The following is a 26,926-nucleotide window of genomic DNA, read 5'->3' as shown; positions in this document are numbered from 1 at the left end:
TGAAGTGGGCCAATCAACGTCTGCTATTCCATAACTTTGAATTTGGGACGGTTTTTTGTTTTTTGATTTTCGAAAAAACTGACAAAAAGTTAAAAAATCAAGTAGGCGTACTTTTTGACATTTTGAGTTAAATAATAATGGTAGCACAAAAAAGGACAATAACAACAAATCACGCCACCTGATTGGCCAATTCGAAACAAATGAAGAAAACACGTTTTTATTATTTTTTTTTGTTTTTTTAGAAAAATGGCGAGTCCTTCGCCCCAGAGCAGCCCCATGCCGCCGCCGCAGGCGCCCAGCCCCATGGGCCCGCCGATTCAGAGCCCTGCGCCGCCCCCGTCGCCCCACAGCCCGTACCAAGGGCCGCCTCCGATGGGCCACGTGAACGGGCCGCCCCCACATTCCATGCCCCCGAATGCCCCCAACATGGTGCAGATGCAGCCGAACCCGGGGCATCACATGCCCCCGCAGCCGCACCCGAATATGCCCCCGCATCCGGGCATGCCGCCGCAAGGGCCCCCGAATCACCAGGGACATCCGCCCCCGCAAGGACACCATATGGGCGGGCCGCCGCCCCAGCAGGGACATCCCCAAGGGCCTCCCATGCAGATGCAGCCAGGGGGGCCGCCCCCGCAGGGGCATCCGCATGGCGGGCCGCCGCCCCCGCAAGGGCATCCCATGCAGCCGGGGGCACCGCCGCATATGGGCCCCGCGCATAATATGCAGCAAGGGCAGCCCTATCCGGGACATTCCATGCCCATGGGGGGGCATCCGCAGCAAGGACAGGTAATGAGATGAAATGACAGTTAAAATGCGGGAGGCCTTCTTTATTTTAATTTGAATATTCCATTTTTTTCAACGTTAGGATTCTATATATCAAAAATATTTGGTCTTGAGCCAAAAAGTCGCTTTTTATCTTTAAATATAGCCGTGATAGTAAGTAATAATAGCTTTATTTGCAAGTACTAACAATCTGTAAAAAGTACATATTCTTATTATGCCATATTTATGATTTTTTAATACTACATTTTAACAAAAAAGCACCAGTATAAGAAAATATCGCTCTTTTTAATGTAGGTTATAATAAAAGGTAAAGTCTTTTATGCGTAATTAATAATTATAAAAATGTTTTATCTTCGACTGTTCATAATTAGAAGCTTTATGTCACCTTGTAGCGGCCATAATGAGCCTCATTATGTACTAGTAAAATAAAATAGCAAAATTGGTCGCTGATATGAACAATCACTAATCAAATTTTAGTGCTGTCAGAGTAAACTTTGAAAATTCTATTTTTGAAATAAACTAAAATTGCATTGATAACAGGGGCTGGTTTAGTGAGGCGTCATTTTCATTTTGTTTGACTGTACTTTATTCGATTTGTTTTAACTCTTTTATTATTATTATTATTATCAGAAAGATAATAAAGTAATGTACTATTCAAAAGTGTGGATTGTCATTAAAAATATTTAAAATGGCTACATTTTCTAAAAAACACTGGCGTTATTAATGTTGTTATGGTATCAAAATGTAGAATTTATAAAAATTAAACCGTTATGTTGGTCAGTAACAAAGATATGAATTTTATGCGCTATTTTTTCCTTTTTTACATGAATCAAATCACCTAGGATTTTTTTAGAATTCTAGTTAACTCAGAGAGAGGTTTCGTTTCTAATGTAATAAAAAATTATGTTTAAAGTTATAAGATAGACAACAATGGGGCGAATTAAAAAAACAAGCTACAATATCTTGAATGGATTATTAATAATTGCATTTGATATTTTCGAGAAATGTTTCTTAGAAAATAATAACAATATAAATCAATCAAAATGTGCACCTTTTATTATTTCTCATGGCCAACAAGTCAAGCAAATGGCTATTTTAATGATAGTTATCTAATTATAATAGTGACACGTTAACTACTGGTATATTTGTTTTTATTTTGACCGTTTTTCTAATTAATAAATTATCGTCAAATTGTCATAAATTACCAACAATTTGCTTTTCAGATTGCATGAATACTTCAAAAAAATTTCACAGCGATTTCCTTGACAGTGTAATCCAAGGCCACCTTTATTTATCTATTTACAATAAAACAATTGATGCCGAACCAATTTCCTTAAGTTTATTGCATAATTATAATTACAACTAATAAAAAAAACTATTTGCATCCAACATTGGCCTTCTTAACCAGCAGTGCAGCCAATCTTTCGTCATCGGCACGTTTTTCGACTTGAAGGAACTGATCCAAAAGGGGCTTTGAGGCCGCTGCTATGAAATTCGGTTTCATGAGATCGAACTCTTTACCCCCTGAAACAGAAATTAGGGAAAAAACACAACAAAAAAATTTATTACAAGTGGAGTCGCCGACAGCCCCACCGGCCTCCGTTACTATCAAAACCCCGGCAGCGGCGTCCCATGGGTACAACCCATCGCACTGGTAGGCGTCCATTGAGCCCCGCGCCACGTAACACAGCCCCAAAGCGGCCGAACCCATCGAACGTATTCTACCAATAAGTTAATTAATAAAAGTAATTTATTGGGAGGGTTGGTACCCCTGGATCACCGCAATCAAGTGGGTCAGTCTGTACATGTATAACTCGCGGTGTTTTTCGGACCGGGCCAAGGATAGCTCGTAGTTGAGGACCGATTTTTGGATATCTGAAGCAAAATTGAACTTTGGCAGAATGTATCAACTGATGTAACAAGTTTTATTAGAACTCTCAGCTTCGCTTCGAGCTTCAATATTAAAACTTTACAATGTCAAATTACACCTACCAAACATACAGGATTTAACATAATTTTCTTAAATGGCACACCCTGTATATTTATACATATTTAAATGTGCACTTTTTAGGCATTATAAATTAGTTTAGTTTTTGCAATTTGCTTTGACCATTCATTTTTTCATTTTTTTTACAATTTTGTGCGTATGCAGGCACATTATTAAAAAATCGTAGTGCCTTTGGTTTTTGGGATACTAAGTTGGGACTTCGTCCGTAGGTAAACAAATGTCTGAGGTAAATTTTGAAGGACCATAACTTTATTTTTTTAAATAACATCTCCTGTATTTTATTACTAATTATTATTCAGCGTCTCATTTTACATCTTTTTTGCCTTTTTAGTTTTTTTCAAAAGTTGATAGTTAAGAAGATAATTCGGTTTTTATGAAAAATGCACACAAATCTCCTGGATACTAATGTAGCGTGCTATGAAAAACAATACATTTTGATATACTAATGTCAAAATGGCATTTATAGTACTTCACGTTTTGATTTTATTGTGAAAATGAATTTTTCGCGTAAAATGCATACCTAGAAATGTCATCTAGATATAAATTTTTATAAAATTTTGACCAGAAATTATTAAATAAAAATGACAGAAATTTACAATGGAGAAATAAGGAAATAAAAAACTGAGGTATAACAAATCAACAGCGATAACATATTACTTGCAGTTACAAAACGATTTAAAAGGAGGGCATTCTTAAGCAATAAAATAATACATTGGTCTTTTTTTTACATTCACCGCTTCTAATGTGACATGATCTATTCTATAAAAAGCTTTTTTAATTCTTTCTTGCATATTTTCTCTAGTAGTGTTTTTTTATTTTTATTTAATGATTTCTTATCAAAATTAAAGTTTATATCTCGATGAGATGTGTATGCAATTTACATGAAAAATTCATTTTCACATGTCTTATGTTGTTATGTCAGAATGTATTGTTTTACATGGCACAACACGTTGGTATCCGAGGGATTTTATTTGCGTTTTTCAGAAAAACAGAGTTATCTCCGAAATTATCAATTTTTGGGAAAAAATTAAAGAGGTCAAAAAGATGTAAAATGAGATGCTAAATAATACTAAGTAATAAAATACAGAGGGTGCTATTTGAAAAAATTATGTTATGGTTCTTCAAAGTTTGCCAAAATGAATGTGTCACAGCATGGTAATGCTACAATAAAAATAGACAGTCTTCTCGCCGAAAGATACCCCCGACTGTTGTTTACACACAGACAAAATCCCAACTTAATATCTTGAAAACCAAGCGCACTGCGATTTTTTAATTATGAGCCTGCAGACGCACATAATTGTAGAAAAAATTAAATAGCTTCTGAATGGTTAAAGCAAATTGCAAAAACTAAACTGATTTATAAAGCCCAAAAAAGTGCACATTAAATATGTACAAATATACAGGAGGTGCCATTAAAAAAACTGTTAAGGCTGCAGTGTAAAAATATAACACCCTGTATAGGGCAAAAAAATTTAGAACGTGCTCTTTGACTTCCTATTTGCAGTGCTGTTTGATTCATTTCGATATATTTGACAGTGTAGGTGCAATCGAGCACTAGTTTACAAAAATTTTTTTTACTAACAGATAATTTAGACTGATTTTGTTTATGTATTTATTATGTTAAAACAATATGTTCGTGTGTTAATCGGTGATGGTGAGGATTCACTCACCTGTTTGTTTGCTCGTGAAGATGCGTTTTCCGTTCAAGTGCGCCCCTTGTCCCTTCATGGCCGTGTAGAGTTCGTCCATGAAGGGGTTGTAGATAATGCCCAGCACTGGTTGTTTGTTGATCGTGAGCCCTATGGAAATACACGTGATGGGAAAATTTCGCACGAAATTGGCCGTCCCATCGATGGGGTCTATAATCCAGGTCGGGTCGTTGGTCAAATCCGAAATTTCGCTCCGCGCTGATGATTCTTCCTCTCCAATAAACCTAAAATCGGGTTAAAGAAGCCTCCAAAAAATATTTCTGTTTACTTGTGATTGGGGTATTTTGCCTTGATTTCTTTGATGAGCACTTCTTCGACTTTCCGGTCGTAGATTGTGACCAAATCGTAGATTTCGTCCTTGGTTTCGATTTCGATATTTTTGGCTTCGAGGATGACCTTTCCGGCCTTTTTGACCAGAGGCAGGACGAAGTCGAAATAAATTCGGATCTGTTCACTCATCTTGGTTCACTCGAGCACTGAACGTACACTGAGAGAAATACAAACAAGTCCTTGAATCACTAATTGACTTTCAATTTTTTCCTAATCTTTCCCCGGTTTAAGCTCAATGGAAATACCACTCGACTCATAAACGCCACGAGAAAAAATTAGCATGCATACAATTTGAATTTCTTCTATTTGACCTAGATAACGAAAGTAAAATTAATTGTTTTCATATTTAAACAGTCTGAAGGCCTCGAATAAGATAATTAATTAAAACCAGGTTGTGTAAATACGCGCGATTATCAAAATTTCCAGAATCCGTCGTCATCACCTGGACCGCAAGGCCCCCCTCCGGGTCCCCCAGGCCAGCCAGGGCAGCCGCCCCAAGGGCAGGAGAATTTGAACGCCCTCCAAAGGGCCATCGACTCCATGGAGGAGAAAGGGATGCAGGAGGATCCGCGTTATTCACAGTTGTTGGCTCTGAGGGCCAGAACCAATGGGAGTAACACGATTTTTAGCCCTATGCAGATGAGTCAGCTAAGGGCCCAGATAATGGCCTACAGGATGTTGGCAAGGAACCAGCCCTTAAGTCCCCAAATTGTGAATGCGGTTCAAGGGAAAAGACCCGATGGGACCCCGCAGTGCCCTACGCCCCCGTCGAGCCCCTTCCAGCCGCAAGGGGTGCAGCCCCAGGTGAGTGATGCATGGTTTTTTATTGATTTTAGGTTTAGGCAGATAAAGTGGTAATCGCTTTGTTTTGCTGAGGAATGGGGAAACCAGACGTTTATGTACCCAAAAAATTAAAACAATGACTTCGGGAAATTTTAGTTGCAAAATATTATGCAAAAATACGAAAAAAATGTATAAACAAAATAACAAAGAAAATAATACTAAAAATTTAAAATATTGGTTACATAATTGATAACCACGGGAAAATCAAAAAATGCCAGGTTGAAAAGTCATTAGCAAAGCAACTAGTCTGTTAGGAAACTCAAATGTATAAAATAATGGATTAAATTTTTTCCGGTTGACCGGAAAAACGATAAAAAAAGAGGGAAATTAACTAATTTTATCAAGAATTTTGGTATATTCCGTACTAATAATTAACATGGAACATATCAAAGTTCTACCATAAAATTCCAGACTGTGGTCACGTAATTATAAGTTATATAAAATTCCCCTGAAGTCGGTGTATGTCAGTGTTGCGCCAATCGGAGTGCGAGGATACATAATTACTCAAAAAAAATCTAAATTTTTAAGAAAACTTGCGGAAGCATGAGAAATAGTAGGTATTATGTGTTTCTAAGAAACTTGTGCCGGTTTTGTAACTACAACCTTTAGAAAAAAACTGTTTTAAAGTGCACTACCAACACCGCCACTTTTTTCGAACATTGTATAAATTATTGTATTTTGGGTCTGAATTGTTTAATTTATAACATTGTAAGGTCAATTTTGGCAATGTTGTATTTTTCATAATAAAAACTAAACATAACTAATTTTGTATCCGATTTGTTTGCCTGTAATATTACTTATATTTTACGTAAAAATATAAAAGATAGCACCAATGTCTTTTCATTCAATTCTTTTGGAGATACGAATAACATTTAAAATATAAATGCAAATTACATAGATTTTTTATTATTACATTAACTTTTTATAAGATTTTACGAATTTTGTTCACAAAGACAATAACTGACTTTCATAAATTTCGAATAAAAATACAAAAAAAAAATACGAATTAAAATAATCGAGATTTATATTGAAAAGGTAGGTCAAGGTTATAACTAATGAAATATGCTTTTATCAACAATCATAAAAGTGACTGCATTTCATTTGTGTTTATTTGTATTGTCAAAATTATTTGTACTTTTGAGGTGTAACGCGGAATATACAGAGTCGCTAAAAGGTATGGATACACTTAAATATTTTCGTAACGGTTTAACAGAAAATCTTGGAATTTGGAGAACAGTTAAAAGTGTTTAAATTCTATCATCTGAGAGCGTTTTCAAATTTTTATCGTTATTTATTTTGAAAATTCAAGTCTAACTTTATTTTTTTTAATCAAATTTAATCATTTTCAAAGAGCATTTTTTTCTGAATTTAATGATGTAACATGATACCCACCTTTACTTTTATTAAAATGTAAAAAAATAAAAATTCAAAAATTTTCTAGAATAGTAAAACTAAGTTGGCTTTGAAAATACTGTTATCAGCAATATCTGTCACTTGTATATTGGCCAAAAATTAAACTTGGGTGCAATAATTAGTTTAATAATATTACATTTAAGTAAAACTAACCGAAAAAAATTCTCATGTTGGTTTCTCATGTAGACAGAAAACCAAGAAGTTAGTGGAAATCAGTTTAAACGTCGTTTATAGCATAAAAATTAAGTATTCCGTGTTTAAAATTTCTTAATTAAAGCGTATTTATTTTTAGTTAAAAGTGTAATTTTAACAATTATTTTTAACTTTTACTTATTTTTTGCTTAATGAACTAACTATAACTAAAGACATTTCCAAGGCTAATAAAATTTTACATTTTTCAAAACTTCCGAATTATTTTTTAAGTTTCGATTAAATTAAGGTATGCATGTGGTATACCATAGAACTCAGAAAAAATGCTCTTCTCAAAAAAATTAAATTTGACCCTTGTTGCTATTAAAAAAAATCAAGTTAGCCTTGTATCCGAAGAAAAAATGGAGATAGAAATTTAATAAACATCTGAAACGATACAATTTATATACTCTTAAGCATATACCAAATTTTAATAAGTTTTGATGAATAGTTTTTATAATATTTAACTGTATCTATACTTTTTAGCGAGCCTGTATTTTGTACAGTTATTGGCAACGTATATTTACTCTATGTAATACATAGCGTTGACTTTATTAATATGGATTAATAAAGAAATAAAAAACAAATTTCGAAAATAATACGAAAGATTGTTTAACACTAAAATTTTAACACGAACCACGAATACATTTTTTGTTTTCGTAATTCCCTTTTAGATAAGTGACAAAAAAATTAAATATCTGATGTTGGATCTCGTTTTTTATTTTTTGTATCAAAATGTTACTTTAACATTCCTTTGCTAGCATTAGTTAGTGTTTGGTTACAGTCACCCAAAATGAAAATGACGCGTCCATAACGCATAAACCAGATTTGAGAGAAGTTTGACACTTCGTTATCATTCTTCGAAATGGTTTTTTTTTAATGACACACAAAAGAATTATTTTCAAGTTCGGCGCGACGTTTCTACACTTTGAAAAATGTTTTTCTCTTGAGTTTCAGTTTTTGTGGTTTTTCAGGTAATAAACTCAAAAACGTGTAATATTAAAAACGTCTAAGTTGTCGACCGAATTCTGTGATTTTTCAGATTATTTGTGACGAAAGTTCACTCAAAAATAAATTAAATTAAGTGAAACACGCAAAGTAACATCAAATTTGTTTTTTTTTGTAATTTTGAGGCGTGTTCTGTTACTCCACTAATTTGGATTTATTTTATGGTTTTTAGGCGTTTTTTGATCACATCTTGTAAAATAAAGTAAGTACCTGACTCAAAAATACTTGGTGACGTTTGTTTATGGACGCGTCATTTTCACTTTGGGTGACTGTACCTTAGATATTAGATAAAAATTTGTTTAATTTTTGCTCACCCTGTTTCACTATTATTGCCTTTCCTTCTATGCTGTGCTGAATTTGTGCTTGCTCGTGCTGTTTTGTAGTAGTATTTAGTAAAACTAGCATGCAAAGTATGTTTTGTAGAAAGTTAAACCTAAATAATAAAAAAAAACGATAAAAACACAACTTTCAACCGATAAAAACCCAATTTGAGCTATTAAAACTCGACGAATTAGCATTTTAATCGGGAAAAAAGTAGTGTATCAGTAGATAGTAGTAGTGCAATGCATGTGTTTAGACAATAATTAAAAGAGAAAAACAAAATTACCGAATTTATAGGGTGGTCCACCCGCTAGCGAAGCTAACGAACCACTTCCACCGGAAAGTGGCGCTGCTTCACAACAAGCGATGCGACCTCCGGGACCGCCCGGATCCCAAACGGGACCCGCTTCCGGCCCTCCCGGACCTGTCCAACAACAGGTAAAACTACATCACAAATTACCAACACTGTAAAAAGCATAGCATTCGAGCAATGGCAATAATACAATTACGAGCGTAGCTAGTAAGTGATTGAAATTTACTTTAGCCTCAGCTACAAGGCGTCAAACCTGGGCCACCTACGACCCAACAGAACGCCACCGGTATCCGGCCCGGAGGACCAAACCAACCGAACCAAACCGGAAACCAACAAACCTCAACCAAACAAAACCGCGTAACCACCGTACCAAAACCTGTTGGTATAGATCCGGTGGTTTTGCTACAGGAGAGGGAAAATCGCTTAGTGTCGCGAATCGCAGCCCGAATGGAACAGTTGAGTAATTTACCCACGAATATGTCCGAGGAGTTACGAATTCAAGCTCAGATCGAGCTGAGGGCTTTGCGATGTTTGAATTTCCAAAGACAGTTACGGAATGAGATAATTGCGTGTACGAGACGTGATACAACTTTGGAAACTGCTGTTAATATTAAGGCGTACAAAAGGACTAAAAGACAAGGTTTACGCGAAGCTAGGGCTACTGAAAAGTTGGAGAAACAACAAAAATTGGAAGCTGAACGGAAGAGAAGGCAAAAACATCAAGAGTTCCTTACTAGCGTCCTTCAACACGGTAAAGACTTTAAAGAGTTCCATCGCAATAATCAGGCCAAGTTGGCGAGGTTAAACAAGGCCGTTATGAATTACCACGCGAATGCCGAACGCGAACAGAAGAAGGAACAAGAACGTATTGAGAAAGAACGTATGAGGCGACTTATGGCCGAGGACGAAGAAGGTTACAGGAAATTGATTGATCAGAAGAAAGACAAACGGTTGGCCTTCCTCTTGTCGCAAACCGATGAGTATATCGCCAACTTGACCGAAATGGTCAAACAACACAAACTGGAGCAAAAACGCAAACAACAGGAGGAGGAGAAAAGGAAAAAGGTAATTATGTGTACCCCACTCGTACGCTTTGACTTAACCGATTCCAGAAGAAGAAGAAACGAGCCGAAGGTCTCTTGGCTGATGGTTCCCAAGGTCCTGATCGACCGGTTACTGTGGTTGAAACCGCAACTGGGAAAAAACTATCAGGAGAGGATGCACCAATGCTGAGTCAGTTGCAAGAGTGGTTGTTGCAACATCCAGGCTGGGAGGCTATGGATTCGGACGATGAGGATTCAGAAGATGAGGAAGAAAGTGAGTTAAGTGAAAGGTATTGTCACGTTTGAAAATAAACTTCTTCCAGTTAAAAGAAGAGAAGATGAGAATCGATCCGAAGAAGATAAAGCGAAAGAACTTATTAATAAAGCTAAAGTTGAGGATGATGAGTACCATAAGAATGCTAACGAAGAGCAGACTTATTACAGGTAGGTCCCGTCCTAAAAATTTCCGGTATGTATAATCCATAATTTTAGTATTGCTCACACTGTCCATGAAATTGTAACGGAACAAGCTTCCATTATGGTCAATGGTAAGTTGAAGGAGTACCAAACTAAAGGTTTGGAGTGGTTGGTGTCACTGTATAACAACAATTTGAACGGGATTTTGGCCGATGAGATGGGGTTGGGTAAAACCATTCAAACTATTGCTCTGATCACTTATCTAATGGAGAAGAAGAAGGTCAACGGGCCTTATCTCATCATAGTACCACTGTCGTAAGTTATATTTTTGCTCACATTTTTTAGTTTCGCAGTTTTAAGAACCTTCTATTTGATATTTTAAATTAAATTGATACGTGGTTTCTTGTTTTTGAGATAATAATTTAGTCTCCTGGAGATGTAACAGTTTTCGGTACAATTAAACAAAGTGGTTGGTCTTTAGACCAGTCATTTTAATAACTCCAGGAAGGAATAGCCTTCGAAAGGTTTTTAAACGCTTTTATTTAACTTGCTGAGTTGTCTCTGCTTGCGAATCAAATATATGTACCGGTTATCCGAACATACTGAAATTTTGCATACATACGTAATTTCCGTGACAATATAATTTAGTTCACTTGTTACTTGTTTTATTGGTATGGGAGTGATGAATATAAAGAGAGTTAAACCCGACACACCAAACTTTTATTGCTGTACAAGTACAATAATAATACAGGGTGCTCAAAAACTGGCCCACCAACTCAGTGGTACGTTATTGAGAAGCAAGTGCAGATTACGGGAAAAATGTTGAAAAAATTCCTAATGTCATATTTTAAAAAATCTGGAGTTACAAACTTATTGTGTTAACTTCTTTAGTTTTCATTATTTTTTTATATTTCTATGTTTCATACCAGGTAATCGTTCCGTAACAAAACGATGAATAATTATTCTTAAATTTACTATCACATTTTATCAGTTTTTTTAATTTAAAAAAAATCACAATGTGTAGATGTGCCAACACTGGGAATTGTTTCCTAGGAAACCGTTTCAAAAATAATTTATTTTTATTGTTGCTCAAATTCGGAAGTAAAATTACCGTTGGGGACGCCACTGAGCTAGGTCGAAAACAGTAACCATAAATGGCGGGAAAATGTTTATTCGGATATTTTGAGCGTTGTACGAATTTTGGGGCTTCACAATTATTGCATTGCCTATGCGGAATAATTATTGCATCTTTGATGCAAGAAACTTATGTTGACAAATGAGAGATGACGAGGAAAACACGAATAACGAATGACTGTTTGGTTCACTTTCTTTATTGGAAAATTATTACAAAGACATTGAAAAGCCTACCTTTTGGCATAATTTACGTTTAAATATATCAGCAGTTGTTAATCTTTATTGTAGTTTTGTAGATTTACCGCAGCATTTCATGATTTTTTCAGTGGAAAATTCTAACCTAAAATTCATAACACTTTGTGTTCGCTGTGATCCATTACTTATAATCTTTAATTAGACAACTGTTTGATAACACTTTGTAATCAAAATTTAAATATTTTTCACTTTTTATCCACTTTCAAGTTCCAACAATAAACACTTTATACCACGAAAAACTACAGAACCAAAGTCAACGTTAGGATTTACCACCACGTACTTTTAAAGTAATTCTTTCTATTGTAAGTAATTAACACTATACACGCAAAATTGTTGAACAATTCATTAAATGTCAGTTAAATGTGGCATTACGAAAATTTCTTTACTGTTTTCGACATAGTTCAAAAGTCATCACCAGAGGGCGTCTAGTTAATTTTATTTCCGAATTCTATTGCGATCATGACTGTTAGACAACGTTGCCACATATCATTTACCTAAAATTAGCTATTTATCAATAACTTTAATACAAAGAATTTTTTTACTATTTTTACTATTATATGTAACCACTGCTCTACCACACACCATTGAGTTGGTGCGCCAGTTTTTGAGCACACTGTATAATAATAAAAAATAGGTTTGTCGAGTTTAAAATGTATTTGTGTTCAAATTTAGTTATAAATAATTATCAATATTTCGGCTCTTAATTGAAATATCGAGATGAAACAAACACCATTCGATAGAGCAGAAAAAATTCTACAGATGAACGGAAAACCAGTTTCCTACCGCCCACAAGAACAATGATATTAACGTCTGAAAATTTCAGAATCGCTGTTTGCGAACAGAAATTGCGATTTTTAACACAAATGTAATGTTGTCTTAAAAGATCTATTTAGTGTTTCCCAACCGGTGGTTCGCGTGTATAAAGGGGGTTCGTCCAAAGAAGCATAATAATGGCGGAATTTTATAAAATGGATAAAGTAAAAAAATTCAAAATAATAAATTTAAATAAATCTAACAGACAAAATTGGCATCATCTCATTGTCTCTGTGTTTTTGCCCCATTTTTTTTTTGATTAATTGTTTTCATTTTCATGATTCAAGATTCATCAAAAATTAGACTTTTACGGATTCGAGATAGATTTCTGTTTGTTGAACGCATTTTTATCGAACACCTGAGAACAGTTATTACCAATTTGTGCTTATGAAAACAGAACTCAATTGTTATTATTAATAGGAACAGACATAATATTGTATTATAATATTATGGACAAAAATCAGCTTTTCGTACAAAAAGTTTAACGAAAAAGGACGCTTTTACTGCAAAAAAAACTTATTTGTCGAAGGGAACAATAATTATATGTTATGAAAATTGATTGTCAGTTTTCAGTAATTTATTTGAACTTAATTGGGTTTGAAGTTTGAAGTTAGAGCAAATTCTAAGGTCTTCTTTAGACTTGGTTTAAAATAAAATTGGTACTTTTTTTATTCATTTGTCTCACATGATTATTTTGCATTTTCGTTACTTAGGAAATTGCAGTGTTAAGTAAGCACTTTTTGTCTTCACATTTGCATCAAAAACTGTTATCTAATACGTAATTTCACCTTATTTCTGTGTTTTCGTATATATATTTTTATATAGGATTTTTTGCTAACATTAATGACATTTTTTTAAATAAATCAAATACTGGACCCAACTTCTTTTACTAAAATTGCTCCGAATGAATTGGTTATGGAGCCAACGATAAAACTATTTAACATGTCTGTTTAAAGAACTCCTCTTGCAAAAGCATTTACTGTAATCTGTTCCCAATTTTAAAATAAAAAATATAAAAAATTGGTATTACATTATTCGTTTTTTTTTAAATTTATATTCATTAACATTCATTCAGTTCAAAATGTGCAACAAAGAAAATATATGTCCTATCAAATTTTATTGTCTTAAAGCAGTACAAGGGGTTTGCCAAATTCTGTCGGATGTTAGAAGGGGTTCGCAAGGTGAAAAAGGTTGGGAACCACTGATCTACTTAATTATGTTTTTATATTATCATTTTATACATTTGGAAAAAATTGGATATATTATTCTGAGTATAAGCGCTTTGAATGAAGCTTTGCTTAGCTTCTGTTACAGTACTAATATTTAACTTCCTTTGTTCTGTTTGTTTTATATTTTCCGAGATAAGCTGAAATTTTGAATACACCCGTACTCTCCGTAGCGATAATGATATTTACAATATTTATTTTAATAAATAATTAGCAGTTATTATAATCAATTATCACTATATTGACTCTTAAATCAACACTATTCGATAACCAATCTCCTATCACACACAAGAACAAAGATATTAATGTTTGATATTTTCATTATCGCTGTTTGGGATAGATCGTGTTTCGGAACAACCTAAAATTTTGCATAAATATAAATAATAATAATAGTAATATAAATAATTTAAAAAAATAAATGATTAAAAAAACACAAGTAAACAATAATATCGTGGTTTACGCAGATCTTAAATTAAAAAAACAATCTTTTATAAACTTGGAATGGTATGATAGTCAAAAATAATTAGGTAAAATGCTTTTTCTGGAAAATCAAACAAGTTTTACCAATTTAAATACTTAATTAGCAATAATTGCTTCTTTTGTCGTGGTATTCTATTTTTTTAATGGCTCATTTAATTTCGACCACAATTTTTATTGCCATAAAATTAAACCCACACTAACTAGTATCGTCCTTTAATTTTACCAGAACTTTATCCAACTGGGTCCTTGAGTTCGAGAAATGGTCCCCCTCAGTGCAGGTCGTGTCCTATAAGGGCTCCCCGGCAGGCCGTCGAACAATCCAGAGCCAAATGCGTTCGACCAAATTCAACGTCCTTCTCACCACCTACGAATACGTAATCAAAGATAAGGGAGTTTTAGCAAAACTCCCATGGAAATACATGATAATCGATGAAGGTCACCGAATGAAAAACCATCATTGCAAACTGACCCAAGTCCTAAACACGCATTATTTAGCCCCTCATCGCCTTCTCCTCACCGGCACCCCTCTCCAAAATAAACTTCCCGAATTGTGGGCCCTTCTCAATTTCCTCCTCCCCTCGATTTTCAAAAGTTGCTCGACTTTCGAGCAATGGTTCAACGCACCCTTTGCCACAACCGGCGAAAAAGTCGAATTGAATGAAGAAGAAACGATTTTGATTATTCGGCGTTTGCATAAAGTCTTGCGACCGTTTTTACTCAGGCGGTTAAAAAAAGAGGTCGAGTCGCAGTTGCCTGACAAAGTTGAGTATATAATCAAGTGTGATATGTCAGGGTTGCAGAAAGTTCTCTACAAGTGAGTTGGTGTGTTTTTGGGGTTGGGTGAACAATTTTTGGGTTCTAGGCACATGCAAAGTAAGGGTGTCTTGTTGACTGACGGTTCCGAAAAGGGTAATAAGGGTAAAGGGGGCGCCAAGGCCCTAATGAATACGATCGTACAGTTGAGAAAGTTGTGTAATCATCCCTTTATGTTCCAAAATATCGAGGAGAAGTATTGTGACCACGTGGGCATTTCGGGAGGAGTCATTTCGGGGTTAGTTTCGAAAGCTTCACTCCGATTGACATACGATTTTTTTTTTTTTTTTTTTGGTGGTTATAGGCCTGACTTATACCGAGCGTCCGGAAAGTTCGAACTTCTGGACCGAATCCTCCCCAAGTTGAAAGTGACCGGTCACCGAGTCCTACTTTTCTGTCAAATGACCCAGCTTATGACCATTATGGAGGACTACTTATCCTGGCGTGGTTTCGGTTATTTGCGTCTAGATGGCACCACCAAAGCTGAGGATCGTGGCGACCTTTTGAAGAAATTCAACGCCAAAAACAGTGATTATTTCTTGTTTTTGTTGTCGACAAGAGCCGGTGGTTTAGGTTTGAATTTGCAAAGTGCCGATACGGTCATTATTTTCGATTCGGATTGGAATCCACATCAAGTAATGGATTTGATGCGATTTTACCACTCGTTTGTTAATTGGCGATTTTAGGATTTGCAAGCCCAGGATCGCGCCCATCGTATTGGCCAACAAAACGAAGTGCGCGTTTTGCGCCTGATGACTGTCAATTCGGTTGAAGAGCGGATTTTAGCCGCCGCTCGGTATAAGTTAAACATGGACGAGAAGGTCATCCAGGCAGGGATGTTCGATCAGAAGAGTACAGGATCGGAGCGGCAGCAGTTCCTGCAAAGTATTTTGCATCAAGACGGCGATGAGGAAGAAGTAAACTCTTCAAACGCTGGAGAAGAGCTTCCTCTTATCATTATGTTTTTTAGGAGGAAAACGAGGTCCCTGACGACGAAACCGTCAACCAGATGGTGGCGCGTTCGGAGGCCGAGTTCGAGCTGTTCCAGAAAATGGACCTGGAGCGAAGACGCGAGGAGGCGAAGCTGGGGCCCAACCGGAAGCCCCGCATGATGGAAATAAGTGAGCTTCCGGATTGGTTGGTGAAGGATGACGATGAGGTTGATCCTTGGAATTATGACGAAACGGAGTCGGCTTTGGGGCGGGGCACCAGACAGAGGAAGGAAGTTGACTACACTGACAGTCTGACGGAGAAAGAGTGGCTCAAAGCGATTGACGAAGGCGGAGATTACGATGATGAAGACGATGAAGAAGAAAAAGTCAAAAAGAAACGCGGGCGCAAGAGGAGGAAGAGAGGAGACGATTCGGATAGTGAGGTTGGTACGAGTAAAAGGAGGAGGGGGCAATCGAGCGCCGACTTGAAGTTGAAACGCCAAATGAGAAAATTAATGAACATCGTAACGAGATACACAGACAGGTAAGAACGAACACACGAGTTGCATACAATATTTTTCTACGTGTTTTTTGTGTAGTGACGGCCGGCTTTTGAGCGAACCGTTCATGAAATTACCACCGCGGAAAGACTATCCGGACTATTACGAAATTATTAAAAAACCGATGGATATTAATAAGATTTTGGGCCGAATTGAGGACAGCAAAGTGAGTTATAGTTAAAATCGTCAGTGTCGTATAACTGAGCCAATTTTTGTAGTATAACGATTTCAATGACCTCGAACGCGACTTTATGCTTTTGTGTCAAAACGCCCAAATCTACAACGAAGAAGCGTCCCTTATCCATGAAGACAGCATCGTTCTTCAGTCGGTTTTCACAAATGCGAAGCAACGGATTGAGTCGGGAGTTCCTGACTCGGACGATGATAAAGACGAGGATAAATCAGACAGCGAATCGGTGAAAATGAAGATCAAACTGAAGAACAAGAAGACCAGTGGTCGGCGCAAACGCGCCGCGAAGAGATACGTCTCGGATGACGACGACGATGACGATGATTGAAGTATTTGATTTAGTTAAGGTAGAAACATCTATATAAGTGTAATACTTTGATTTTTGTATTTATTTTTGAAGAGATGTAAGTATAGGTTGTAGGTATGTGGTCTATCGTAACACTAATACACAATTTGAAAAGAACTCTTTATTTTGTTGGTATTTTTATTTCTGCAAACTCCTCAGCAAACTCCTCCTTGGAGCTGGTCCTGAATGGCTCCTCGTCGTAATAGTCGAAGTTGCTAGTGTCACCTGCGTCTCGAACTTTGGGTTTGAACGAGGGTTTGACTCTGCGACGCAAAATCTGGTCGAAGTCCACGCTTTTGAACCACTCGTGCCCTTTCACGTCCTTGCTCCCGTTTTTCAAAATCCCATACCTAGGAAATGGACGAGTGCCTTTTTCTCAATTTAAAAATAGTTTTTACATTATACCTGCGGTAGTATAACTTTAAGTCAAGTTTTAATATTAAACCTAAACATTGTAAGGTAGATATAATGTACAGGTTGTACGAGAAGTAATGACACAGACTTGAGAGCCAAGCGAGTGAGAGTCGGGTCGACCCGATAGTATTGAGAGCAGTTGTCGGTTTTCCGACACTGGGTGTGGGTGTGTGGAAGCTGGAGGGTTGTGAAAATTGATAAATATTTCGTTCAAAATATTGACTACCGCACTTGAATTGTTTAGCGAAAGAAATAAAATAATAATTTTTTTAGTTGGAGAGTCTCATAGAATATACAGTTAAAAACATTAAAAACAACAGTTGGCTTGATTCTGGGTTTTTGTCCAAAGTCAACAGTTTACAAAATACAACCATTTATTAATTTATTTATTAATAGACGTAGAAGTTAAGAGTTGATGAATTTTTTTTCAAGAAATGAGTTCAGGTTATTCAGAATTAAATTAATCGTAAATTAAAAATTCATTGCGATTAAATCGGTTTTTGAGAGTAAGTCATTGCTTTAATTTCAAACAAACAAAAGAAGATGAATATAAAATGGAAATGCTCTTGCACATGACAAAGCAGGGTGTTTCGAGTAAAAAACTAACAAGTCGAGGGTGTATTTGATAAAAACCGTTTATTATAAAAACAATGTAATAATAAATAATAAAATTAATTGTAAAAGTTTAAATAATGAAATTATTATTCTTTTTAATATTAACGGTCGGTTTACAGATAGCGAAATTAAAGTTTAATTTAGAATTAAACTAATTCCACATTAAGTTGCCATTTAAAATGCATTGACAAATGTCAAGTTGATCTCGAAATTAGTCACGAAATGAATAAGAAATACCTCGGAAGTACTGGTTATTGTCGTTCCCAAAAGCGATGAATTTTCTTTGAAAATATAATCCAAATTTAATAGTTTATGACCACTTCAGGAGGTAGCAATCATTTGGGGAATCCACAAGGGACTTTCTATTTTACCTACTGTTCTTCGCTTATTTGCTTCATATTAAAAACCATTAAATTCAAATATACACATAGTTGTTAATTGTTTAAAGTATGACAAACTACTGTATAATTTTTTAAACTATATAAAAATTATCATAAAAATTGAGATAGTGTTGTCTTTACTGTTTACTTAATTTACGTTATTTACTCCTGAAATAGGTGTTTCATTTTCAAATTTCCTCAAAGAGATGAATATTTACTGGAATCAAAAAAACTAATGCAAAATCGGTAGGTAGACAAGTTTGGGATGAATCATGGGGTCCTAATCTTACCAGTGTTAATTCTAAGCACTCTAAGGCGGTGCCATAATATTTGGGTATATTGTAAACGAATCTTTTTTTATCACATTAAACAAGCTTCAATTCCGAATAAGGCCTGTATAAACAATTTTCATCTAGGGTGGATTTTACAATTGTCAGATAAACTCCGGATAAGTTATTCCTTGTATAATTACTATGGTTACAATTGTTACAACAATGTATTTTTCAAAATTTATCCCCAGGATAAAAGTTATCCGACGATTGTAAAATCCACCCTTAATAGAAAATTCTATAAAAATTGCCATCATAGGGCGTAATTCTAACTTCATTAATTTCGCTAACAAATTGTTTTCAGTAGAATAAACTTTATAATTAATTATAATTATAATAAAATTAATAACTACGATAACATAACATTGACAAACACATGATGAATACGCAAGAGTTCCTTCGTTTTATATTTTTTTTTCCATTTTTCCTACTATTCTTCTCTCATTTGCTTCATTTTAAAAACCATCAAATCCAAATATACAAAGAGTTGTTAATTGTTTAAAATATTACAAACTACTGTATGATTTTTTAAATTAAAGTTATCATAAAAATTGGGGTAGTATTGTCTTTACTATTTACTTATTATTCGAGAGGATTTAATAGAATTTGGTAACATTATTCCCAGAAAACGTTGAAAGGTTCAACCATGTCTCCAGGCCATTTGTTTCCATTCAGGAATAAAAGTTTCCATTCGATAGTCAGAAGTATGAATTGATCATGCATTTTAAATGGCAACTCAATGTGGAATTAGTTTAATTCTGAATTAAACTTTAATTTCACTTTCGGTAAACCGACCGTTAATATTGAAAAGAATAATAATTTCATTATTTTGTAAACTTCTACAATTAATGTTGTTATTTATTATTACATTTCTTTGTAATAAACGATTCTTTTATATCAGGTACACTCTCAACTTATTAGTTTTTTACTCGAAATACCCAATGCGCAAGAGCCTTTCCATTTTATACTTATCTTCTTTTATTTGCTTGAACTCAAGATCGGGTTTAATTGCAATTTTTAATTCACGCCTGAACTCATTTTTTGAAAAAAAAAAATTCATCAGCTTTTAACTTCTACATCAATTAATAAATAAATTAATAAACGTTGTATTTTGTAAACTGTTGATTTTGGACAAAAACCCAGAATCAAGCCAACTTCTGTTTTTAATGTTTTTAACTGTTAATTAATTATTTTATTCCTTTCGCTAAACAATTCAAGTGCGATAGTCAAAATTTTTTATATTTTGAAAGAAATATTTATCAATTTTCACAACCCTCCAGCTTCCACCCATCCACATCCAGTGCCAGAAAACCGACAACTGCCGACAATCGATTCTCGCCCGCTCGGCTCTCAAGTGTGTGACATTAGTTATCGTGCAAGCTGTACATAAAACATTTTAGCAGAAGACAGTTCTTTGAATAATTAAATTAAATTAAAGCTCTCAGCTTCGCGTCAGGCTTCAGTTTTAAAACTCCACACTGTAAAATTATACCTACCATATGTATAATATGAAAAACTTACTTCCTCATATTAATTAAATTAAAATACTTTCCATTTGTTTAAATAAATAAATTTTAAAAAATTATCATTGCGGTGAAAGTTTGCTGCGAAGCGTGCCGAGAGTTAGAGTTTACACGTGGAAATGCGCTAAACAATGAATGGCATTGAAGCGATATTTTTCGCAGCTGAAAGATAAACATTCGTATATTTAGGACATCCGTTCGGTTTCACGGTTAATCGAGCTGAAACAAAGGATCTGCCCGATTTTTACAGTAATTAGAGCGCATTTTAGAAAAAGTGGACAGTTTTTAACATTTTGAACGTTGGCCGGTGATTGAGAAGGGGACAATCAGCGCACTTGCGTCCAATTTCCACTTAATTATCGAAAGTTTTCCGATTGAAATCACTTTCAATTACTCAAATGTGCGTTTTCACCGGATGCTTTGTCTCATTCCGCACTACATTTTCGGCGTAAAAAATCCAAGACAAGTCAATGTTACGCGTCTAAATTTAACCAAGTCGAGGTGATATCCGGCATTTTATTATGGGCGACAAGTCTATTTCAGGCTTTTAATTAAAAAATTTCGGTTAAAAAAGTGATTAAAAAACGAAAGCTTAATCGTGACTTGAAGTGAAATTAAAAGTCAGGCACTCGTAAGAGGCGCATCACTTTCTTCGCATAAATCGGAACAAAAACTTTGTTTTTAGCAGCGACTTGTAAAATTCCGATTATTTTAAGCTTTTGGCAGCGCTTGTATTTATTTAAACCAAATTCTCAATTTCAACAACCTTCCATAAATAATAAAATTTTGCACACGTGGCGGTATTTATTTTTCGTACCTTTTCGTGCGATCAACTTGCAAGATGTTCGCCACGAGGTCACGCAACGCTTTGGAGAAGTGCTGCGGACAGGTGAACTTTCCCGAGACGATTTTCTCGTAGATTTTCATCGGGTCTTTGGCGTAGAACGGCGGATAACCGGCCGACATTTCAAAAATCAAAACGCCGATTGCCCACCAATCCACGGATTTGTTGTAGCCTTGACTGAGGATGATTTCAGGTGCTAGGTATTCGGGAGTTCCTGATAAGATAATTTGTTGTTAATTAGTGGTTTTATCGAGGATAATGACTGCTTTTACAGACTGCTTGGCGGTTTTGTGCGCCCACTTCTGCTAAAGAACGTTCACCTCAAACAAAATTGTCGGTTATTTTTATCAGAGAGGTGGAAATTTTTTCGAAAAGTGGGCGATTTGAGCGAATGGGGTGCGAAATCAATCAAAAGTTGATTTGGCGATGATATTCACATTTTTGTAGGTGATATAACAAGTATCAGTAACTGAGTCAACTATATTTTTTAAAACAGTTAATAGTTCATAAATCGACTCACAATAAGAAACGTGGGTAATATTGTGATTTAGAAGATGATATACTAAATATCGATCAGTGGGTGATATTGAAGTTTTATAATTACCTGTAACTTACTATTACACAGTTATTTCTTTTTACACAAATTTCAAAAGTTTGGGAGAAAAACAGGGAAACCTCGTGATAATGAAGTTTTGGGAGGTGATATATTAAATATTATGGAACCAGGTGACAATATACTAAAACTTTGCACGCATGTTCACAACCGTTTTGAAATACAGAAAAAACACAATTTTATTCTGAACTTTAAAACCGTGACCCAATGCGAACCCGAGTAAATTTTGCTTGTTTTTATACTTGCAAACAAACTCATTCCCTGTTTAACCCCCTTGTGGATGTAATTTTCAAAAATCCTGAAACACATTTTCTTTCTTTTTAATCGTAAGTCCATTTGCCAATTTTCTTGGATATAACTTCAGAAATGAAGGACTTTTTTGTTTAACTCCATTGGAGGTGGAGTTTCTAAAAATGCTGAAATATATGTCTCTTTTTTAACCGATTGTCTAAGATATTAATTGATATGTATAACTTCAACAACAAAGAATTTTTTATATATACAACTTCAACAATGAAGGATTTTTTTGTTTAACCCCCTTTGAGTGGAATTTTCAACAAACCTGAAACACGCGTTTTTTTATTTTTAGACGAACGCTCAAATACCAATTTTCTTGGTTATAACTTCGAAAATGGCAGATTTTTATAATCAACCCTCTTGGGGGTGAAACTTCCAAAATCCAGAAACACGCCTTTTTTCATTTTTAATCGAAAGATCAAATACCATTTTTTATGAATATAGTTTCAAAATAATAACGATTTTTTATGTTTAACCCTCTTTGGGGTTGGAATTTCTAAAAATAATAAAATACTTGTTTCTTCATTTTTCACCGAATGCCCAAATACCAATTTTTAATATATCAGTTAAAAAATGACGAATTTTGATATTTAACACTTTTGAGGGTGGAACTTTAAAAAAATCATAAAACACGTGTTTTTTTATTTTTTACAGACAGCCCAAATACCAATTTTCATAAATATAAGTTCAAAAATGACAGATTTTTATATTTAACCCCCTTAGGGTTAGAAATTCCAAATGTTCTTAAACACACGTTTTTTATCTTTAACTGATAGCTCAAGTACAAATTGCATGGATAGAAATAAAAAATTACGGATTTTTATACAAATTCCAACCGCTGTTCAACCCCCTTGAAGTTAGTATTTCCAACTAAAACAGTGTTTCTTTACTTTTCACTGAAAGCCCAAAACCAAACTTTAATTAATGTAAAATCAAAAGTTACGAATTTTTATACAAATTTTATTACGACAATTAATCCTCTTAGGGGTTGATTTTTCGAAAATTTTGAAACGCATCTTTTTTCTTTTTTAACCGAAAGCCCAATCACTAATTTTCAAGAAAATAACTTAAAAAATTCATTCAACTTTAAACACCCTTTTAACCCTCTTAGGGGGTGATTTTCCAAACATCCTTCCTTAGTACATGTCTACGTTATAAAAGCTACCTGTTGTGAAAATTTCAGGTTTCTATTCTTAACCGTTTAGGCTGTGCGTTGATAGGTCAGTCATTCAGGACAAACAATTTTATATACCAGGTGAGGCAACCCAAGAAAATCGCCAGATCTAATTAAATAAAAACAAATGCACTTTACACGGCAGACTGTACGTTCAAAAGGTATCTCCCCTCTTTTTTTGGTAATTTTTTACTTATAGATAAAGGTAATAATTGAAAAAAAAATAATTTTCGACCAAAAAGTCAAACTGTGAATTTTATACTAAACTAGGGGTATTCAGATTTTGAATTAAACGCACTTTTACATTTTAACTTTAAAAATTATTTTTATTTATGAGTTGCTACTTGTGGCGTCGTAAATTTCGGTAGCAATGTGAACTGTAATTGGGGTAAGATTGTAACAGATTTCGTTGGGATATTTCAATGCAAGCATCAGTTTTTATCAATTTTATTGCAAAACAGTAAATAAGGGGCTTCAAAAAGATCGGCTACAGGTAAGTGATCCCTTTGTTGGCAAATTATACTATATTCTAATAAATCAGGCGTCTGGTTTGCGTCTGAACAAAAAAGACCGATAATTTAACAAACCAAGTAAAAATTTATAATTCTGATACCAGGGTTCAATGGGCTAGCACGTAAGGAATCACTTAGTCTAAAAACTTTGTAATTAAATTAACAGTTAGCGCCCAAAGTCTCACAAAACTGCTACGACTTTATTTATTAACAAAAAAATTTAATAAAAATCGAGAATGGTTTATCAATGTACAGGCTGGTGTGTAAAATTTTCATTTCATTAGAAGTCGCGATTTTCTTGGGTGCGCGATAAGGTTGCCCACCTGATACCTGATATATTCAAATATATAGATATTTGAATGTAGTGTTAACAAAATGAGAGGTTAAAAATTGATATATCATTTATTCAGTCGACTGCTTTTTATTTTTTCGTTTAAAAGTAGGTGAGAAAATTGGAAATCGCATGTATGATATTGTAATTTTAAGAGCTGATATACTAAATATTAATTATACAGGGTGTCTCAGCTAAGACTTTCGGGCCTGATATCTCAGATATTTGTCAACGAATTTTTATGAAATTTAAAATGCAGATATTCTAGAAGATAAAGGTTAAAATCCAGTTAATGCAACAACTCAAGTCTTAAAAACCTGATGCCTTTTTAAAATGTTAACCTTTTAAGACTTGTATTAAAAAAATTCTCGTCAGTGAAAAATGTTGGCAGAAAAAACTCGTTCGTGGAAGACGTCTGTTTCGCAAAAAAAATGAGGAACAAATTGTTAAACGTGCGTACAGATGCAAAAGCGTAGTTCTCTATGAGACAAATGAGCACTACCATTGAATTTTGGTCAATCCTACTCGCAGAAACGTAACTGTCACGCAAGGGACATTGCACAATTATCTCTCACCTATACAAAGTTAAAAAACAATATTTTTGACTTACTTTTGGTACTGGATGCTTTAATTCTTTCAAAAAGGACTAAAAAAACTGAACAACAACTGAAAAATTCTAGACATTTGAACATTCAGGACTTTGGAAATGTTTCGTGCACTGCTGATTGGATTCTCTTCAAAGGCTTGAATTACAGCCCCAACTATTGCTTCGTTTCCAGTGACGTGTTTTGTCCTCACTCGATTTAGTTCAGGTACGCTTCCTGTGTCTTCAAATTATTGACGATTCTTTGAACTTTAAATTTCATAAATAACATTTCACAAAAAGTCCAACGACACTTTCCATAGGCGAATATTGATTCCTTTTTCAACAACACAGAAATTTCAGCCACTGTTGGTTTTTAAAGTAATTTCACCAAATTAAAACAATTTTACTTTTCTGACAGCGCGCACACTTTTGACGTTTTTTTCAGTGGTACACAAAATGCCGCATAGAAATGCTTCATCAATTGTTTCAAAAGGTGACTACCCAAATTACTAGCAAAATTTGGATTAAGTTTTTAACAACAAAATTTAATTTTTTTCTCGGATCAGCCGAGCGACTTGGTTAATTTTTTGTGTGGCCATTTATTTTTTGGGGTTTAATGATCCAACGGTAATTTGGCTTAATTTTAAATAAAAAAAATGTGTTTTAAAATATCATTTTTAACTTGAGGCCATTTTTGCCCCTATTTGAAAGACCACCTCCTAAAATATGTGCATTCTAAATTTCATAACAATCCGTTGACAAATAACTAAGATATTAAGCTCGAAAGTTTTAGTTAAGACACCCTGTATAATTGACAATAAAAAACCATTGGCGGTTAAAATCAACAAGACATTGAGAAAAGGTGGGTGATATTGGAGTTTTTAGAGGTACATCACATTCCATGCTTCAGTCTTCTTACATACATTAATTTTCAAAAAAAAGTGAGTGATGATATTAGGGTTTCTATGAGGGTAAGTATGAAATATCATCAGTTATTAGTCTTGTTTTTTACAAGTTCCATTTAAAATAAGTCAAAATCGATAAACATCAAAATTTTGTTGCTGGATCGACTCACCACACAGCGTATAGGTCCTCTGATCATCAATCTTCTTCGCAAAGCCCAAGTCCGTGACCTTCAAATACCCATCTTTATCAATCAAGATATTCTCCGGCTTCAGATCCCTGTAGACCATCCCCAAAAAATGCAAATACTCAAAGGCCAGAATGACCTGCGCTGCATAAAACTTGCTCAACGTTTCGTCAAACTTCTTCATGTTCCTCAAATGCGAGAACATCTCGCCGCCGTTAATGAACGGCATGACAATAAACAAGTAGACATTGTCTTTGAAAAAAAAGTCCAGATTTATGACGAAATCGAAGCGGACAGCGTCCAGAACCCGAATTTCGTACATCGTGTGTGCGACTTGTTTACTCTTGACGATGTGGAATTTATCCATGCATTTCATTGCGTAGAGTTTATCGCCCTTTGTCTTGTGCTTGACGAGGACGACGCGTCCAAAGGAGCCCGCTCCCAGGGTTTTGATCAGCTGGAAGTCGGAGAGGTCGGCGTTCGGCTTAAACTCCTCCACTTTGTAACGATTGTCGAAGTCTTTTCTCGCGCGTTTGAGGAAGATGTCGTACTCGAGGTAGTGTTTGTTGAGTTTTTCTTGCTCCATTGGGCCGAGGGTTCGAATGACAAGTGGCTAGTGTCAGATCTGACACTTTCTTTTAATTGAAAGGTCAGGTTTTCCGCCTCAAGACCACAGCTTTTATTAATCATAATTACTAAGGACAAGCTCAATTAATATCACTATTATATTTACTCTATAAATGAAAATCTGTCCTTCCTTAAACCCAGCCTTTGCAAGAGAAAGTTAAGCAAACAACAAATCGATACATAAATCAAAAGATTTTTAGATTCACAAGTTTTGAAAAAATACCTACGATTAGTAAAATATTCATTGGGCATGGAGTTTCCGTAAAGATAGTGATTCAAAATGGTATAAACAAAGGCGTACCTTGACCTTAAATAATGTTCCTTCTGTTTTTGTTCGTAGTTTTACCACCAACAATGATTAACCTTGGTTCATTTTTTCCTAATTTTTATCTACGTGGTTGTGTTTATTTATATTTTTTTCAATGGAAAAACTAACAATGCAAATTAATGTCTTTGAAATTTTTG

The 26,926-nt window shown here is 34.8% G+C and overlaps 3 protein-coding genes across 7 annotated transcripts in view; 1 reads left to right on the top strand and 2 right to left on the bottom strand.

Moving 5' to 3' along the window:
- Window positions 1-17,243, top strand: part of brm (brahma) — a 17,721-nt gene extending 478 nt beyond the window's left edge. For 2 of the 4 annotated variants that reach the window (XM_008200585.3, XM_008200584.3), the window contains 14 exons: window positions 243-786; window positions 5,257-5,634; window positions 8,902-9,042; window positions 9,149-9,982; window positions 10,030-10,234; window positions 10,284-10,404; window positions 10,453-10,692; window positions 14,512-15,099; window positions 15,148-15,336; window positions 15,403-15,733; window positions 15,785-16,015; window positions 16,069-16,574; window positions 16,630-16,756; window positions 16,809-17,243. In XM_008200585.3, the coding sequence (XP_008198807.1) occupies window positions 247-786; window positions 5,257-5,634; window positions 8,902-9,042; window positions 9,149-9,982; window positions 10,030-10,234; window positions 10,284-10,404; window positions 10,453-10,692; window positions 14,512-15,099; window positions 15,148-15,336; window positions 15,403-15,733; window positions 15,785-16,015; window positions 16,069-16,574; window positions 16,630-16,756; window positions 16,809-17,108 (4,731 nt within the window). In that variant the 5' untranslated portion in view covers window positions 243-246 and the 3' untranslated portion in view covers window positions 17,109-17,243. The remainder of the gene's footprint in view (window positions 1-242; window positions 787-5,256; window positions 5,635-8,901; window positions 9,043-9,148; window positions 9,983-10,029; window positions 10,235-10,283; window positions 10,405-10,452; window positions 10,693-14,511; window positions 15,100-15,147; window positions 15,337-15,402; window positions 15,734-15,784; window positions 16,016-16,068; window positions 16,575-16,629; window positions 16,757-16,808) is intronic. The other 2 variants (XM_008200586.3, XM_008200587.3) reach the window with 2 other exon arrangements.
- Window positions 2,101-8,696, bottom strand: LOC100141828 (uncharacterized). Of its 2 annotated transcripts, XM_008200583.3 has the most exons (6): window positions 8,598-8,696; window positions 4,769-4,987; window positions 4,462-4,724; window positions 2,553-2,658; window positions 2,353-2,504; window positions 2,101-2,307 (listed from the first exon to the last, which is right to left on the bottom strand). In XM_008200583.3, the coding sequence occupies exons 2-6, from the start codon at window positions 4,957-4,959 to the stop codon at window positions 2,159-2,161; spliced, it is 861 nt and encodes a 286-aa protein (XP_008198805.1). In that variant the 5' UTR covers window positions 4,960-4,987; window positions 8,598-8,696; the 3' UTR covers window positions 2,101-2,158. The 2 variants fall into 2 exon arrangements, with proteins under 2 accessions (XP_008198805.1, XP_064214045.1); XM_064357975.1 differs by lacking the exon at window positions 8,598-8,696 and having other exon boundaries at window positions 4,769-5,125.
- LOC655660 (cAMP-dependent protein kinase catalytic subunit beta) lies at window positions 17,233-26,926 on the bottom strand. The gene is made up of 3 exons (XM_008200588.3): window positions 25,820-26,926; window positions 21,205-21,445; window positions 17,233-17,476 (listed from the first exon to the last, which is right to left on the bottom strand). Exons 1-3 carry the CDS (start codon window positions 26,418-26,420, stop codon window positions 17,248-17,250), a joined length of 1,071 nt encoding a protein of 356 aa, XP_008198810.1. The 5' UTR covers window positions 26,421-26,926; the 3' UTR covers window positions 17,233-17,247.

Source organism: Tribolium castaneum, chromosome 7 (assembly GCF_031307605.1).
Source record: "Tribolium castaneum strain GA2 chromosome 7, icTriCast1.1, whole genome shotgun sequence".
Lineage (NCBI taxonomy): Eukaryota > Metazoa > Arthropoda > Insecta > Coleoptera > Tenebrionidae > Tribolium > Tribolium castaneum.
Note: the sequence above shows the minus strand (reverse complement) of the source record. Positions and strands in the feature narration are given on the sequence as shown.